Below are 18,853 nucleotides of genomic sequence, written 5' to 3'. Positions count from 1 at the left end.
CTCAGAACTAAGTCCCATTAGTGTTAATGGGGCTTACTCCCAGGAAAGTGTGGATTGAATTGGGCTGACAGTCACCTCAGTTCACACATGGTGAAGAAAAAGCATTTCCCTCTACCTCAGACTTCATATAATACAAGAGATTTATATAATAAATGTATATAAATTTACAAATTTATATAAAATTTACATTTATATAAAATTTATAAATCTATCTACATTTATTATATAAATTTCTATTATATAAATATATGTATATTTTATAAATATATTTTAAATATAATTTTTAAATATATTTTATAAATATATTATAAATAAAATATATAATTTATATTCATATAATAAATTTTATTGTGTAAATGATATAAATATAAATTATACATTTTATTTAAATATAAACAAAAACATGTATTTGCCTATAAATAAATTATATACATATATTTATATACAAGTAAAACTTATTTATACATCTATTACTTATAGCCAAGGGGACCAGATGTCCTCTTTTTTCGCCATGTGTCCTGGAAAAGAACTTAAATATCCTTCTTTTCCCTGTGAGCAGGTGGCGCATAGCCTTCTTGTACAGTAATTCATAAATTATATGTATGTAAATATATGTGTATATATGTAAATTATATGTAGTATAGTTTTAAATTTAATAGGTAATATAGTGTTTAAATTAACCTCTTGAAATTAATATGCAATGTTTTCGCTTTTATTTTGTCAGGGACACATTTTTCTTGAATGTCCTACATTTTGGGGTGCCTGGTCCTTTTGCAGTTATGACATCTGGTTATAGCACTTATATTTAGTAGTGGGAGAACAATTATCCCTCTTCATCCCAGGATGGCACCTTTTCCAGTGGCAGTTGCTGGTGAATCATCTGTATTTTTCTTTTTCAGATTGTGAACTCTTGGGAGGACAGAGAACCATTTGATTTATTTCGTAAACTGCTTTGTGAACTGCTCTTGTTGAAAAGTGGTATATAAATACTTATTCATCATCATCAATCCCACTTAAATCAATAGGAAAAGGTAGGTGCAACTATTTTAAATGCCACTGAAATGAGCAGGCCAGCACTGAAGCAACCCTGGTTGTTTCAGGATGGGAATGAGAAAATAGACACTGTGCCTATTTAATAAGTAGTGCTGCAAAAATCTCTTTGCTAATTATATGAAAAGCTATTATCATCTGTTCACTGTAACTAGAGAGGAGATTGATGGTGTTCATTTGCACACATTAAGTCATGCATACAGCTTGAGGGAGGCTGATGCGTATGTAGTACAGGTTCATCAACTCCTAGGAGCAATTGAGAGTTTTTGTTCCTTGCACACTGGTGACATCATGTGGTGGAAATGGTTTTTTAAACCTTTCACATTCATTTATTATAGGCCAACCGTCATTTTCTATTTTATCTTCTAGTCTGAAATTTTGTTTTGATCCATTTCATATGAACTGCTTCAAGAGGCTTCATTTCAGTTTTGGGGGGAAAAAATGTTTGGCAACTTTAAGAACTTATTAGTTGCTTACATTGCCAAATGGCACTTAAACTGTTACACTGAATATCTCACCCCTGTTCTAAACCCACCTAGTGATTGAAGTTCACCAGCCTCTATAATTTCCAAGAAAGTAATTTAGTTGCCATTTGTTCTATGGAACACACATTTGAGTTCACAGTGCTTACTTAGCTGGTTTCAAAGTCTTGTGTACCAGTTCATGTTTTTTTATTCCTGCATGCTAGAAAGAAATGTTCTTCATTTTAATATCATTTTGGAAAACTAACTCTTATCAGATACAGTCAACAATTCTCAAAGTATTGTCCCACCAGCTCACAGCTCCACTTATATTCAGCAAATTAACCATCCATACGTCTTGACCTTTTGCTTTAATAGCAACTGGAATATTCATTAATATTCCATGACTTCACATAACAAATAGGCAAAACTTGCAACCCAATTCTAGCCTATTACACATACATGAGTTGTCATTAGAGAGAATATAAAAAATAAATACGAATGGATTGGTACTGTACAAGTGTTTATAAGAAAACACACACATTTCCAATCGGTCATAATAAAATGTTACCAACAGTATATAAAAATATTACAGCCTAAGAATCCAGGTACATACATACATACATACACACACTCTCTCTCTCTCTCTCTTTACAGCCATATCTGTAACAAACCAAGTCTGCTAAAATATAAAACATATTATAGCAGATTCTGACCATAACTACGATAAAGTAATACTAGCAGAAACTACACATTTCTTTGCAGAACGTGCTGAAATATCTGAAGGACAATACTGTGCTTCTGAAGAACATTTTCCAGCTCAATCTGATGGTTTCATTGGGGAATACTGCTGATTGAATTAAACAGCAGTATCAGCTGGAAAACCAAGTTAGTTGAGTCTTAATTGTTGTGGGTACCAAATATTCTTCTAGAGGTGGACCAGTATCAACTTCTCATCCTCAGAGAAGACCACCGACACTACTTTTATGACTACAGTCATTGCTCCTTCTACACATATTTCTGGACAGGCATTTGTGGAGCCAAATACCTGGAGGGCAGATTTGGCCACAGAGCTCCAGTTGTTGATCCCTACACTATGTAAATCCCAGCTCAACATAACTCAACATCCAAAAAGTTTCTTATTCATGGATTGGGGGCCTGACAAGAAATATTTAAGGGCAATTCTGTAATTTAAAAAAAAACAAAACCCACGGGGAAACTGCAAAACCTCTCTGAAATTATTTGACTACCATGCTTGAAGACATTGAAAAAAATGGTGCGCTCAACCAGGGTGTACCTCTTTCCCCCTAAATCACTAAAAATCTGTTTTTGACTCATAAAATGACCTGATTTTTAGTCAGTGGCACTCCATAAACTTTTAAATTTCTTATTTTGATATTTTACGGCTAATTTACCTTTTAATTCTTTTGGCACAAATACTAGCTTTCCAAAACATGAATCAGAACAAAAACAGACATTCCCATACAAGTCTCCATACTGCTTTTTATACAAATTGCTCTAATATACACATAAACACCTGTATCAGGATTAAAATAAAACTAACCAGTGCTCTAGCTGTAAAACAGATTTACATTTTTTTTTCTTTTACACATAACAGTGTTAGAAAAATTTACTCCAATAAAAGTGTGCTTTTGGAAATTTTTTTTCCCTAGATATCCAACAGACTTTAAAAAAGCAATCTCTCCCCCAATACCCAAATTGATTTTTAAAAAATCTAATTGGTTTTTTAAACACTGCTTAGAAAGTGATATTTGCCAAGTTCCAGAAAATACAGGTACTCAAACTGGAGCAGAAATGTGACAATAAGAGGAATAGGGAATTAGAAGCTAGTATACCAAATCCAAACTATGAAGAACCACCAGCTGGGCCCACATTCATCTGTGTTCTTCAAGTGGCTAAAAGGACACACTAGTCCTAACCAGCCACCTCATAGGCAGCTTCTGGCACCAAAAGCATCAGCTTGCAATATAACAAACAGAAGAGCGTGGGGAAACAACTTAGCCCCTAGGCCAGCACGCTCCTCTGAAATTGATCCACTGGGGCCTACTGTTACATACATCTTTTTAAAAACAAAACAATACTCAGACAATGAACATGATTGTTTCTTCTTGGCCAGACTCCTCTAAGCCATTCTTGAAGGAGTATAATTGTTTCCCAGACTGATGCCATTTCTGGAGCAAGCATTATCTCACAGTCAGATGCACCTTCCAATCATTTACCCAAGAAACAGCAGAGGGAAAAAGATTACCTGCGGCTCAAAGGTACAAAGCACTTAAAAGACAGCAGGGCAATCGCTTTTCCAAAAATGGTTTCATAACTCAAAATGATCATCTGTTTGCAAAACCCAACCAAATACCCAACCCAATCCTTTCCAGATAGGAGCTACATATAGACCATTGCTTTAGATGCCTTTCACTGAAAACAGCATCTTCTCCAACCCACTACTCTGCATTAAATCCAAGCAAATTCAAACAAATATTTTGTTTTCAGTCTAATTCTTTTCTTAGCTTTTGATTGCTTTACCAATAGAAAGTCACTATACACTACAGAACTTGGCAAGGGTCCTCCCGTTTCTGGTTTGCTTAAACTCCATTGACGCTCATGTTGATGATTTCAATGAATGTATTCTCAATACATTGGCATAACTGGACATTGGGATCCAAGCTACTTGCATCTCCTACTCCAGTTTTGTATGGTGGTTCTTTAGGTAGTTTTGTCCGCTCATATGGCTTCTCCTTCAGTTGCTGGAGACCTAGAGACAATTGAAGGTAAAAACTGAAATAGATTACCAATCTGTAGATACAATTACAAATTAGGTACACATCTATAAGTTTAGAAGGATAAGAAAGAGAGCTGAACTATGAGCATACTGGGTGATGCAAAGCAGAATTCTAGAACAGATTTTCCTCTCTGGCTCCTCCACAAAAGAGCATTGGATTCTTACGAACTCGGCACCCAACTATGACACATCACCACACACACTCAGACCAGCTACCTACGTGTAATGATTGGGTCAAAATCTCTCGTCTCTGTGGCGACATCTGAGGCGCAGACTTGTCCAATCTGGGTGAGCAGAGACATAATATCCTCATAGAGTGGAGGAAAGGCTTGGCAAAATGAGACCAAGCAGGGTAGGGTCGGCGCAAAGAAGGTGTAACGCTTAGGCTCGGTCAAAACTGGCAAGAAAATGGAAGTCATTTTAATAGAAGTGTATAACAAGAGAATGACATCACATAATTTGCTACAAGATGGATTTCATATTCCTTGTAACCCTGAAGAAACTCTGCCAGCACTTGAAGCATTTGGTCAATGACAGCATGTCATTCAGTCATTAATATATCAAGTAATAATTTGCTTGAGCAAATGTGCTCACATCAGACACCACAGATAAGACATTTTAGTCACCTCATGTTGTCTTAAAAAGTCAATATTTTAAAAGAAGAAATCAATACTTTCCAATGGAGCCAGTTCACACACAGTTACAAGTCAGTGGGTGTTACATTACTAAGTGATATACGTGCACAAGACCAGCCTTCCCTTCACGTGACATTCATCAAGGGAAGTGATGAGCAATCAAAACTTCAAGGTGGCAAAAAAAAAAAATAGCTAGACATGAGTGAAGTAGTGAAGTCAAGGAGAAGTAGAAGGTAATAGCAGACTATTGACAGGAAGCAGAAGGAGGAAAATGGTGAGTGAAGATTACGGAAAAGTTTCCCCATAGAATTTCTAAACAGTTACAAGAGAAGCAGAAGTGTTGTTTTAGTGAAATAGTACAGTTTTCAAAAAAAAATCACAAGGAAAAAAATCTTTTAAAAAATCACAAAAAAAAATCACCTTATAATTATCCTTTGAAACAGGGAAGGAAGGGGAAATAAGCACATTCAGGTACCAATTATGTTAGATAATTGTTATTGTCAGGTGGAGTGGCAACTGACTACAAGAGGTCTGGGCAATGATGACTCAGCCAAACCAATGGAGCTGGCCTCACTATGGCTGCAATCCTATTCAGTCTTACCTGGGAGCAAGCCCTATTGACTACAATAGGCCTTACTTCCAGGTAGACATGCCTAGGATTGGGCTGCAAATCAGATGACTCAGCCAGAGACTTGGTTACAGGTGGAAGTGGACATTTCCCTTTTATACACATGCTCAGTCAAAACCTCTGATCCCAAGTTCCAGTGCCTTACAGAATCCCAACATACCTGTTAACAGCGTCCCCATGACATTAATAGCTAGACGAGCCACACTAAGGGATTTCGGTAGAGCATACTGGATACACAAATAAGAAAGCAACTGGATGGCAAAAATCTGGAGGGGAGAGGAAACAAGAACAAACAAGAAGGCCCGATAAAAGATCAGTAATGGTATTTGTGAAGTAGTCAAGACCATTCTGTGCGCTTTTTAATTTGCCGCATTATTTATTTATTTTAAAGGTTTATACCCCACCTTTTCTATGCCAAGGCAAATGCCCAAAGTGGCTTACACATTCCATACTAAAATATACAATATGTGAGACAATAAATAAAATCATTAACAATAAAACAATTGGGGGGGAGGCAACTATTTGCATAAAAGCATTATTATAGAGGCACAGAGGGCAGACATAAACCCATCACTCAAACATCAGATAGAACAAATATGTTTTGAGTCCTTGCCAAAAAGTCACAAGGGAGGTGGTGGTTCTTAATTCCCGCAGTAGGGAGTGTCATAATTGTGGCTTAAAACAACTAGCACTGGATCTTGGTGAATCTAATTCTGCAAAATGAGTGATCTTGGTTTCTGAGAAATAAAGTGAAGAATTTAATGTAACAGAGGAAGTTTGGGGGGTTGACTCACAATGTAGCTCACATTTGCTTTCTCCTGTAAAAGTGAATGATTTCCATTCACGCCAATAGGAAAAAGTCAAGCCCTGCACTTAAGTTTATTATTGCAGTGAGGATAAAACCTGCCTTCCATCCTGACACTGGGCAGCCCAGGCTTCAAAGGCAGAGATCCCCAACCAGGGAGGGCTGTGCATAGAAGGCCCCAGGGCTCCTTCCAATATACAAGCTCTCCACAAACACATCCCCACCTGTCATAAATGATGTGTATTTTTTCTGATGAATAAGAGCAGTCATCACCAAACAAAGCAAAAGTACCATTACTGCCATTATTCGACACTTAATGTAAAACTTCTCAGGAGTTATTGTGCTGGGCCTGTTTACCCAGTGATCAGGGAAAATAGAATGTAGGTAGCTGCCACATACAATACCTGTTTCTCCAGTTCAGGCTGAGCAATCAGTTCAGGTATGAAGTCCAGGCAGATGTGCATAGATGGAATGCCAGCCACTGTCAGTGCAAGCAGTTCACATGGGTAACCCTGTTTGAATAACAATATCAGATGCATACAATATACATACATGAGAGAGAGATTGACACCATAAGCCATTGCAGGGAAATCAAGAAAACCCACCTAGCAACATTCACTGTCCCAAGGCAGCTCTTCATTCTTAAACTCAGATTTCATTATATGCTGGTTCAGTAAGCAAATGTACACACCCAACTTCTCCCGTTTGCAGAGCAGAGACATGCAGTGGCAGACTACTTGCTTTGTAAGAACATAAGAAGAGCCCCGCTGGAACAAGACTAGGCCCATCTAGTCCAGCTTCCTGTATCTTACAGTGGCCTACCAAATGCTTCAGGGAACACACTAGACAACAGACACAACTTACGGCCTGGTGCCCTCCCCTGCATCTGGCATTCAGAGGCAGCCTAACTCTCTTTACACATACCTACCATGACTTGTAACCCATATGCAGAAGCTATATGCAGAACTCGTATGCAGAAGGATCCAATCCCCAGCAAATTTAGTTGAATGGTTCCTGGGCAGCAGGGCTAGGAAAGGCCTTTGCCTGAGCTCACTCAGTTCTCAACCCAAACAGCTGCTGCTAGTCAGAGCAGACAAGGCTGCCTAAATGGATTAATGACTCCAGTATGAGGCAGTTTCATATGGTTGTCTTTTTAAAAAAAAAAGTCAACTCAAGTTTGACTAAAGTCAATTAGCAATATTTCAAACTGAGTTGAAAATAACTCAATCTTACAAGCAAGTTTATTGCTTATAACCATTCAGTCATCACAGTATGAGAGAGCAAGAGAGAGAGAGAGAGAGAGAGAGAGAGAGAGAGAATGACTCTGGATTAAACCATTTTATACCAATACTGATAAAAGGTTATTTTAATGAGAGAAAACCAAGATAGCAGAATAGTTAGGGTTGGGATTGATGGCCAGCTATGGGATCAATGGATCTGCCAAGACTCTTCTAATGACTCAGCTTCCATTTTGACATGTATGGCATTGCTGTACCACTGAGAAATCGATGTTCTGAGGACACAGCCCTGATCTATCACTCAGGTAAGACTTGGGCAGCACCAGAAAAAAAAGTTGTAATTTCCTAGAACAAAGAATGCCTGGTGCTGATTTATGACAAGACCACACTGGACATACTTGGCAAGTGAACTGCCAGACACAAACAGTCCAGGCACAATCGCAAGAGTGAACAAACATTAAACTTCAAATAATTATGTGTTTGGTTTAATGAACATTCTTCATGGAAAAGGCACTTTGTGGCTCTTGAGGGTCCCAACTTCCAAATCTGTTGAGGTCTTTCAGCCTTTGTTCCCAAGGGAGAAGTGGTAATTTGGTTTTCCAAAGTATTTATGTATGCCATTTATAACCCATCATCATAGAACACAAAGCAGAGCACACTGGGTTCCTAGGCAGTCACCATTCCCAGGCACTGATTGGACCAAGACTTGCTTAGCTTCAGCAATGATCCCTTGTATCCCATAAAGAACATGACCTGGGACTCAGCTATAAGTTTGCTGCTACTTCTGTTTTTTAATGTAAACCAGCAAGAAAACACAGCACACACCTGGAAGTGAACTAGCTTAGCGATGTTGGGATCAGCAATGAACATCTGGTGCAAGAGGCAGCAAATGAGGCACTGCACCTCTCGCAGGTTGCAGAGAAGGCTGTCCTCTTCCTTCTCCCCTTCCTCCTCTTCCTCTGGTTGTTTTTTCCGAGGGCTGGAGAAAGCAGAGCCTGGAATGCTTTTCAGTAGCCTGCCAGAGCTACCACCCAGGGACTTCTCCTCTTCCATAGGCAAGCAAATCTCCAGAAGAATCTGAACTGCAGCACTATCCTAGACAACATCAGAGGACACAGAACAAGACAAAAAATAAGCAGGGAGGAATGGATTTATCCAAATTCATGGTTCTGCATCCTCAGGGCAAGCAGCAGTCGCCTCTCTGATTTCAGAAGGCATTATCCATGCCTTTGCCAGTCTATCTTTGCAGACATTCAAGCTAAAAACTTATTTTTATTCATCTTTTAAATGAAAATAGTCTCAGGAAACTGCACACCACATTCTGCAGAATGCAGCAGATAAAATCACTTCTGTTAATACAATAGGGCAGGGGTGCCCAAACCCCGGCCCTGGGGCCACTTGCGGCCCTCGAGGACTCCCAATGCGGCCCTCAGGGAGCCCCCAGTTTCCAATGAGCCTCTGGCCCTCCAGAGATTTGTTGGAGCCCACACTGGCCTGATGCAACTGCTCTCAGCATGAGGGCAACTGTTTGGCCTCTCGAGTGAGCTGTGGGATGAAGGCTCCCTCCACTGCTTGTTGTTTCACGTCTGTGATGCAGTAGAGGCAGCAAAGGAAAGGCCAGCCTTGCTTTGTGCAAGGCCTTTTATAGGCCTTGAGCTATTGCAAGACCTTCATTCAGTCATATAAGTTCATCTTTAATATATTCAATTATGTAAACTTATGTAAATTTATTCAAATTTTAAATGTAAATTAATTCTTTTTTTCACCAGCCCCCGATACAGTGTCAGAAAGATGATGTGGCCCTCCTGTCAAAAGCTTTAGACACCCCTGCAATAGGGAAAGGTGTGTCCACAACACACTTGGAGATTTTAATTGGAATATCACTGCTTTTAAAATTTTACTCATGGAACCCAAGGCAATTTACATAGGCATTCTCAGGCAGTTTCACATCACAGAACACCTGCTGAGCTTGTGCAAGGTTGCTCTATCATGCATCTTCTGATCCTGCCCAAGTGTCCACATGTATATGCCACATTAATTACAGCTACTGTGAATCTAATGCACCAGGCACAGGATAATCAAGCTGGTCCTAGAAGTAGTATTACCAACACAGGAGACAACAGATGCAGGGTCCATAAATGGCATCTCACCAAGCTCAATGAACACACCACACACAGACATTAGCCAAAACTGGGGGGGGGGGGGGGAGTCAAAACAAAGACATTAGCCAAAACAGAATGGTGTAGCATATATTTCTTTTGATCTTGTTATCCAATATAAATTGCATATATCTTATCCAATAATCTTTATCTATATCTTATTCAATATAAATTGCTCATTTGTAAAAAGCATTTTTAAATTGTTTAAATTGTGTTGATTTTTCATACATATAGACAAAATAAACTGCTGCAGGCAGTTTTGAGCTGAGCGTTGCAAATAAAATAAACACAAACTATCCATCAATGTACCAATAAACATTATGTGAAAAGTGAGCTAATGGCTTCATCATTTTCAAGATGAGGTTCAACTATACAGTCTCTCACTCAACTGAACACAGATAATGCAGGGTCAGGGGCAGTTCAAGTGTGCCACCTTGCAGCAGGCAAGGGAGAGAAGAGACTGAACTGATCAATCATGCGTGAACTGATGCGCGATCAGTCATGTGTCACTGATGCTTCACCCTGTCTCCAACCATTAGAAACTGTCCCCCCACTGGCCCACCTTTTGTTGACTAATCAAAAGACCATCTCTAATGGCAGCTGCAAAACCGATCAGCTCAACCCTAGCTGGTGGCAAGTGGCAAGCACTTAGTTACACTTTGTTATGGAGGAAGGAAAAAAGAGGGAGAAGGGTGGGGGGATACTGGATTGGAAAAGGCAAAAGGAACACAAATGGAGGTCTTCTCCAAGGCGTTGTAGTCAAATCAGCCATTCTCTAAGTCTTCTACTGTTTCCAAGACAGCAAAGTTGTTGTTTCTGTTAAGTAGCAATACAAGAATGGCTTGGAGAGGATGCCCATCAAGTTCATTCACACGCTACAGCCCAAGTGCTGCAGAGCGTATAAACACACTTGACAGGGTGACAAAAGAGAGGCACTGAAAGAGACAGATGCTCTCCAAACTCCTCGCAAGCATGACACTATAAGGCTTGAAACAGAAAATACAAAGTTTACCCAAAGATGACGCACAGACATGTTTTAACATGGTGCAAAGTATTTTCCATGAGTCTGTCTGCAAGCCCCATCTGGTTTCCTAACACTCTAACATCCCAGTTAGAAGGAATTTATTTTTTTGGGGGGGGGGGGAGCTGTTAGTCATGTGTGGCACTGATCTGTCATTTTTGTCTTGTTGTGTCATCTTACCTACCAACAGTGTACACTGTCATGTCACCTTGCCTATTTTAGGGTGTACACTATTCACACAGGGCACTGGTCAGACTTGTCGACCCTTGCTGCCAATTTGCATGGACTGAAACCTGCCCAGAAAACAGTCAAACACTCCCCTGTGGATGAACATTGCAGGAGAAAGTGGGACGCTAGCTGTGCCATAACAGATCTTCTCACTGAGGAACCTAAAGAAGCTTCCAACGTACTTCTGGGTTCCCTAAAACATAATATTCAAACTAGCAGGTAAATTTAAAATAAAAATGTTTAAGGTTTCTGTTCCTCTAAAACAGGTGACAAGCTGCACATGCTGAAATCCCTTCTCCTATACAATTGTCAAAGGTTCAGGATCCCTAAAGTTGAAAGTTTGCCCACCCCTGCTCTAAAACAAAAAGTTTCAAGTCCTACAAAGTTTCAAGGGGGTCCCACAATTCCTTACCTAGGAATCACAGAGTATAGTAACATAGGTTGCTTGAGAGCACAATCCTACTCATGTCTACTCAGAAGTAAGTCCCATTGTGTTCAACGAGGCTTACTTCCAGAAAAGTGTGTACTTCCCTGTGCAGCCCTTAGCTTATGCCTAGGGTCCAAGCCTGCCTTTCACCAGCTCAAGTTGCTCTGCCAGGAGTCCAAGGCTAGAAAACAAGCTAAATCCACATGGTAGATTCATAAGACCTGGAATTCAGGTTGCCAATGAATATCATCAAAAAGAAATACTCAGAATGAACATGCAGGCTCCTACTTGGGAGGAATACCTAAATAATTTGTTTAGTGAAGATGGTAACAATTCGGCTACCAAAATTTCTCAGGGACTTTGCACATAACTTTAGCCTAATCCCATCACAAAAATAGGAAAACACGGACCCCGAAGCTTTCCCCCATACATGTCTGCCCAAATTGCTGAAAAACTCACTTTCAGTTCACTACCCATTAACACCACTCAATCTCTGTCAGAACTGCTGCTGCCAAGATCATTCCCTGCTCCACCCTATCAAAAACTGGGCCACTTTATTCTTCTTCCTGATCATTGCTTGCAGGATTACCTGGGCGGCAAGTAATGCATTTTTCAGTTCCTCTCGGGTCACTTCTGTCGCTTCCAGGCCCATCAAGTTGTTTTGGGATGGTCTGATATCTTGATCTGCTGTTTCTTTAAGATGGGCACTCAGGTAGGCTTTTGAAGCAAGTAGGTACCCATTCAGCATATGCAGAGTGACATCCATCAAAGGGGGACACCTAAGGTCATGAGAAAACATACACAGGATGGCAGAAACAAACAAGCAAGAGCTGCTGGAAAAAGCAAGACAAGTGCAGAAAAGCTCTAAATGTGCCAGTAGGATACAGGCAGGGATGTGAAAACTATCAAAAACTTCAGCACTCAGCAATCTGTGCCAAGAAAAGCTGAATTCTGCAACCTTGCATAAGGTATACTGATTGAGTAAATGTGCGTGATTCCTCTTTTTACCTATAAAATGGGGTGTGGCAAGACAGCTCCACCCATAGCCTGGAAAAATCTTGCCTCGGCCACTCTTCTGTCTTCTGAGATTCCAATAGACATGGCCCACACATTTTCAGAGATCTCTGCCGCCATTAAATGTGCTCTTATTTTTAAACATGGCAGTTGAGATTTTGAGCCTGTTATACTTAGTCCTTTTTTCTACCCTCCAGCAGAACCAGGTCATACAAATGGCCCTGGCTATGCCTTGGTTCACCTTGTAAAATTATTATTAACATTAACAGTATTTATATACTGCTTTTCAACAGAAAGTTCACAAAGAGGTTTACACAGTTAACTACAGGCAGGAAGCACTGCTGTTTAGAAGAATAAAAGTCTAAAGTTCCCCTTGGGGTGCAGTTCTTTTACAGTTCTAGGGACCTTGTCCAATTTTATTTTAATATATTAGTTTGGCTGTGTTTGGGGACCTGTACCTGGCTATGGAGATTTGCCCAAATCTAACACCCTTCATGGCTGTTTCTAGGATTTTAAAATCTGCAAAATCCATCCCTCAATTTGCTGAGACTGCAGTGCCTCAATGCTTGTGAGTTACAGAGGCCATGACCAGGGGAGGGAAGAATGCGGCTTACCTGTGGACTCTCTGATCACATCTTAACACAATCAGAGGGTCAATCATCAGGTCCTTCTGGGTGTATTTTTGCTGTCTGACCATCTTGACTGAAGGCTGCAAGGCATTCACTGTCATCACCCACAACCTACAGATAAGAAAGACTATGAACACATGGTCATCTTCCCCAGAGCCCCCATCACTTCCTTCATATTCTCAGCAAAGCTCACACATGGGAACAATTTGCTTTGAGGAGAAAAAAAAAACTACTCATCCCAAAGCAATCACAATCTTTACTTGACTATCTGCCTGCAATCATGAATGAAAACATGCTGGGTAAAAGGAGTTAAGGGGAATGAGCTACCATCTGCAGATAGAAGCAGCCCACTGCACATCTGCAGAAGTGTAGTCCAGCCTTGATGGGATCAGTAATGAAGAAGCAACAACAGGAAGTCTGAAGCCATTTGGAAAACTTTTTTGGACAAGTTTGGAGGGGTTACAGTTCAGTGCAGATCATTTGCTTTCTGCTGCCCAGTTAGAGCAGACAATACTGAGTTAAGTGGACAAAGGGTCTGGCTTGGTAGGAGACAACTTCCTAAACAAGAGTAAAGGGATGTACTCAGGTATACCAGTAGGGCAGGATGCAGGGCCTCTAGCCAACTCAAGCTCTAAAGTGAGAGGCAGGTCTTGCTGCCACTTAGTTGTGCTCCAAATTGCAGCAACTTTGCTTCTCAGTGAGTTTCATCAAGTTCTGTGAAACAGAGCAATGTCACATCAAGGACCATATAAACAGACACATCAAGGACCATATAAACAGACATCCAAGTCAGGATCGAGGAGTGGGGGCAGAGGAAAGTCAGGTAGCTGTAAAGAAGGATGCAGTGCGATGCTAGAATGGTCCAGGGAAGAACAGCAGTTAAAGCTTCTACCTTCGAGGCATCACTGTGTTCAAGGCCATCCAAAGCCTGTTGACAGTCTGAAGAATTCGCCGAGGGATTCCAGGATAGAGCAGCCGATTCATATTGGATGTTAAAGCTTCTGCATAAGGAATCAGCTCTCCAGCCGAGAGAAGCGTCAAGTGCTCCAGAATCTGCAGGGCTTGCGTGTGATTTTCTTGCAGTACTGAAAAGGCTGACAAATTAAAGAAAGAAAAATGTAAAGATAGTGTTCCAGGTACAGGTTTATGTAAATGAATAATGAGATGCTCATGCTGAGAAGGAACCACATCAACATCACACATCCTATGACTATACACTAGGGCTAGCAGAGATTAATAGTCACTTCCAGGGAAGGGAGGTGGTCAGCTAAAAAGAGAAACTGACAGGCACTAGGACCTTGGAGGGGGAGATAGCAGAACAAGGTACAATGGCAAGGACAGGTACACCTGGAATGGAACGGGGATTAGGCAGAAAGAGACAAATGCTGAGACTCAACAACCTATGCTGGAAGCACAGAAGTCAGAAAGAGGGTTCAAGGTGAAAGTGTTAATTACTACTGTGCTGCACAGATTCAACATAAGAAAAGCCCAGCTGGATCAGTCCAACCAGTCCAGCACCCAAGTTCCCACAGTGGCCCACCAGCTGCCTTTGGAAAACCAACAAGCAGGGGAAGATGGGAAGAGTTCCGTCCCTCAATTGCTCCTGCAATTGGTATTCAGGGCCACACTGCCTCTGAAACAGGATGTCATATGTTGCCATTGTGACCAACTTGGTCACAATGGACAGACTAGTTCGCTGTGACTTGATCCAGTCCCTTTTTCAGAGCCATGCAATAAAATGCCCCAATGCTGTTTCCACAAGGGAAACCACCCTACCATCTTGGAGCTGCTTGGGAGAGTGTTTTTTGGCAGCATCAGTCAAAAGCATCCTGCGCAGCAAGGTGTCTGTGCCAGTGATGTGCTCTTCACAGATCCAGTCATCCACAATGCAAAGGTGGGGATAGTTGGTGGCCAGGAGACGCAGTAGTGCAGAATGCAAACCTCCAAGGGCAAAGGGGGGGGGGGTTTGAAACAGAAAAAAATCATAGTTAGAAATTGCCCAGCGCTTCACTCATCTTTGCAGTAAAGTTGGCCGGCTATGGCATGATACAAAGACAGTACAACCCAATACAGGCAAAGTTATAGCAGAACTGATGTCATCCACAAACTCCTCCTCCCCCCCCCCCCCCCCGGCAAATATTCATGGCATTATATAGCAGGGAGCAACCCAATAACTCTCTGGCCCAACTGACTCCCTGCCCAAACTCAGAAGCTCTCAAGGGCAGAACTAAAAAGTTTACTGCTCTCAGATAATCCACGTTCTCCACCAAGAAAAGGCAAATCTGCAATCTGTGTGCTTTACCCTCATGTAATCCATGAACACTTATGCTACAATACATGTGTAAGTCTTTAACATGTCACAAAATGTTTGGTCATTTCTGTTGCTACAGTCTTTCTGCAAATAATTTTTCTGATTTTGTTTGTTTGGAAGGGGAAAGAAGATATACAAAGCACTGAAATCCACCCTTCACTACCATCACTGTCTTATTTAGTCCACACTCAGGTTTCCAAGACTACAGTAGGCACTGTCTACTCACTTTCAAACATATCTTCATTCCTATAGGGAACTGAAATTTATTATTCAATGAAAGGAATATTCTCATAGGTTCTGTGCCCAATACAACAGGCTTCTGTGCTCCTGCAGAACTGCTATTTACTTCAAGTCCTGGGAGTGACTAAACCCCTCTCATTTGTACAATCCAGACCACACAATGCCACAAGATGAACTTTTTTCCCCTCCAGCTAGACATACCTCCCAGTTCCTGCTGCAGCCCTTGAGCCTGCCGGATGAGGTACTTGATTGGGATCTGGTCCATCAGCGCAGAGGAGTAAGACTTGGGCTTTCTCTGCATGGCAGCTGCACAAAAAGACATGAAGCCAATCTGTAAGCCAATCACAACTACCACCACATGAAAGCTCTTAATGGTTTGGAACCAGCAACTGTTACAGACACAGATTCTGAAGACCACTAGAAGAAAATCAGCAGGACAGTTTGAATTATATGTTGTCGCTGTAGTGTAATCTTTGGTTGTAACCGTATAAGTTTCATTGCTGACTTGTACCTAGTCCGACCATTGGTCTATCAAGCCCTCTGCTATTCATCTGATGGGCAGGGGCTTTCTGTGGTCCCAGAGAAGTGTCCTTCTCAGCTTGGCTATCTGTGATCCTTTAAACTGGAGATGCTAATGACTGCACCTCCTGTATGCAAAGCATGTGTGCTACCACACTAATTTAAAACAAAAATGCCTATTTTGCTTCTTTCATACAAGAAGACAAAGCAGCTTCATTAAAACAAATGCAATAAAAAACAGACTATTACAATAAAAACAATTGCACTACAGAAGCAATAAGCTATAACTGACAATACAGAAAACCACTATTGAGAGTTCAGCACAGCTGCCTGCTTTTTAATATCATTTTCTTCAGTGGTAGAAGGGACAGACCTCAGAGTCTTAATCTCTGGAGAACCAGCGCTGACCAGTGGCTGAGCAACAGCACTGAACAAGATGAATCAAAGGCCTGATTCAGCTTTGTGCATTCACACTGATGACAAAGTATCTAGTGAGGGCAAGAACCTGAACAGCAATGTCCAAAGAAAAAGACGGTCACCATACCAGCTGAACTGGTGGGACAGTTCTGAATTCTGGGATTTGTGCTCAGGCATTCTAGGCTACTTAGAATTTGTACTCAGACACTCATGCATTTGCCTCATGTCACTCCCAAATGCATACCCAATGTCTTTGAGCTGGCCAGGATTGCTTCTTCATAAGATAAAACATAGTATAGGACCAGAAGCTGGGCTGTGATTCCATAATGCTGATTCAGACGAGAGTTCTCACCCTAAGAGTGAAATACAAGAAAGGTACACATTATAATGCAACATGCGGCTGTGCTGTACCCGATGCACAGGCAGGCATTTAAAAAGTGATCATGGATAAATACCCCAGTTAGTCCTTGGAAAACATTAAGGATTTCCTCCTCTGTGATTGGCTGATTTGTGGCTTCTGGGTTGGATTTTGACGCTGGTGTAAGAATGGAGTTGATGTAGACATCGATGAGAGGAAGTAACTGAGGATGGAGCGGAGTGGAGCTTTGACACAGCTGCCTATAAATCCAGTCCTTTAAAAAAAAACAGAAATAAAAGTTAACCTACAGGCAATCCTATTAATGTTTACTCAGAAGCAAAGTCCAATGTGTCCAGGGGATTAGGCCTTATTTACTGTATTTAGAATGGCAGCCTTATAGAGTAACACTTCTCAAAACAGCCAAGTGCAGCATGCCCAGAATGCAGTCCTTATCCGGACTGCATCTGAGTTTTCCACATGGCTACCATGTGATGTCCTCCCCATTCGGAGGACAGGGACGCTCTGGGCAGTCACATCGTCTGCCCAGCGTGTCAGAATGCCGCACAACAGGACGTCCGGGCAGACATGACCACCCAGAGCATCTCTGTCCTCTGGATGGGGAAGACATCTCACAGAACCAAAAGGTCTGCTCACCGGGTGGACAGATCCATGTAGACACTGGATCCAGCCCCAGGTCATGGTTTGCCCTCCCCTGTTATAGAGCAATCCATGTCTACTCAGAAGTAGGCCCCACTGAGTGCAATGATACTTACTCCCAGGTACAGGATTGCAGTCTAAATCAACTAAGATTGAAATCTGAACTCAGAAGTGGCCCATCAAGACTCATTGTCTCCTCTGAATGGAGACAGCTCTTCAAAGTCTCCCAGCCCTGCTGCCTGAGATCTTTCGAACTGGAGATGTTGGGAAGCCAATCTGCCACCTTCTACATGCAAAGCCTGTGCTTCATCTGTGAGTTAGAAGGTCTTCTTCTGGTGTGACATTTTGCTGCCATAGACAGAGCAACCCACCTTGATAGAGACTTTGTGCTTGGTGAAGGATCGGCTCCTGAGAAGCTGGTAGATGCAATGAATGGGCAGGAATCCAGTGATGTTGGCACTTAGGTTGCTTGTGACAGCTACGCGAACTGCATGGGCAGTTACCACCTATGAAGAAGAGATGCCTTTATTCTGTTTTCAGAAGTAGGTACCAACAACAAACATAGCACAGAGCTCAGTTCAATACAGCATCATTACAGGTGCAGCCTATTTATCCACAGATTTTTTATCTGCAGATTTGTCTCAACCTGAATGGGGTGGGGGACCGAAAGGCACCGAAAGGCACGAACACCTTTGCCTCCTTTGCCTTTGCTGGTGTCCATTTCCAGGCAGCCCAAAACACTGGAAAAAGGCTCTGCCTCGCCCAGGCAGGGAAATAGCCCTGGAAGAGGTTCCCCTTGCAAAGGAACAATAAACTCCTGGAGCCCCTGAGCCAGCAAAGAGGGGAAAGAGCAAAGAGCCAGCAAAAGAGGGGAAGGGGGGGCTGAAAATCTCTGTAGCCAGAACACGTGCAGCAAGGTGCAGCTCTCTCTCTCGCTCTCACTCACTCACACTCACACAGGGGCAGGTGTGGTAGCAACAGAGGGGATTGCTTTAAAAAAAAATGTTTGCCAATTTCCTTCCCCCCCCCCCATTGAGATGGTGCAGGCAATCATGACACAAGCAAACCTCCCCCCCATGGTGCAGGCTATCATGGACACAAGCAAGCCTTCCCACCAAGCAAAGCATGAGATATAACCTACAATCCTCTCCACACTTTCCTGGAAGTAAGCCCCATTGACTAAAATGGGGCTTACTTCTGAGTAGAAACGCATAGGGCTGGACTCTTAAAAGCTCAGCGGGACAGCTGAGTGCAGA

The 18,853-nt window shown here is 41.7% G+C and overlaps 1 protein-coding gene across 2 annotated transcripts in view; it reads right to left on the bottom strand.

The window, feature by feature from the left end:
• Positions 1 to 2,021: 2,021 nt before the first annotated feature.
• Positions 2,022 to 18,853, bottom strand: part of INTS2 (integrator complex subunit 2) — a 30,531-nt gene continuing 13,699 nt past the window's right edge. For both annotated transcript variants that reach the window (XM_066636016.1, XM_066636017.1), the window contains exons 13-25: positions 17,969 to 18,103; positions 17,038 to 17,214; positions 16,827 to 16,935; positions 15,848 to 15,952; positions 14,872 to 15,036; positions 13,988 to 14,189; positions 13,081 to 13,206; positions 12,042 to 12,231; positions 8,443 to 8,712; positions 6,784 to 6,891; positions 5,735 to 5,840; positions 4,532 to 4,708; positions 2,022 to 4,284 (exon numbers count right to left, since the gene is read on the bottom strand). In XM_066636016.1, coding sequence (XP_066492113.1) covers positions 4,115 to 4,284; positions 4,532 to 4,708; positions 5,735 to 5,840; positions 6,784 to 6,891; positions 8,443 to 8,712; positions 12,042 to 12,231; positions 13,081 to 13,206; positions 13,988 to 14,189; positions 14,872 to 15,036; positions 15,848 to 15,952; positions 16,827 to 16,935; positions 17,038 to 17,214; positions 17,969 to 18,103 — 2,040 coding nt within the window. In that variant the 3' untranslated portion in view covers positions 2,022 to 4,114. The remainder of the gene's footprint in view (positions 4,285 to 4,531; positions 4,709 to 5,734; positions 5,841 to 6,783; positions 6,892 to 8,442; positions 8,713 to 12,041; positions 12,232 to 13,080; positions 13,207 to 13,987; positions 14,190 to 14,871; positions 15,037 to 15,847; positions 15,953 to 16,826; positions 16,936 to 17,037; positions 17,215 to 17,968; positions 18,104 to 18,853) is intronic.

Source organism: Tiliqua scincoides, chromosome 8, assembly GCF_035046505.1.
Source record: "Tiliqua scincoides isolate rTilSci1 chromosome 8, rTilSci1.hap2, whole genome shotgun sequence".
In the NCBI taxonomy this organism is placed as follows: domain Eukaryota; kingdom Metazoa; phylum Chordata; class Lepidosauria; order Squamata; family Scincidae; genus Tiliqua; species Tiliqua scincoides.
Note: the sequence above shows the minus strand (reverse complement) of the source record. Positions and strands in the feature narration are given on the sequence as shown.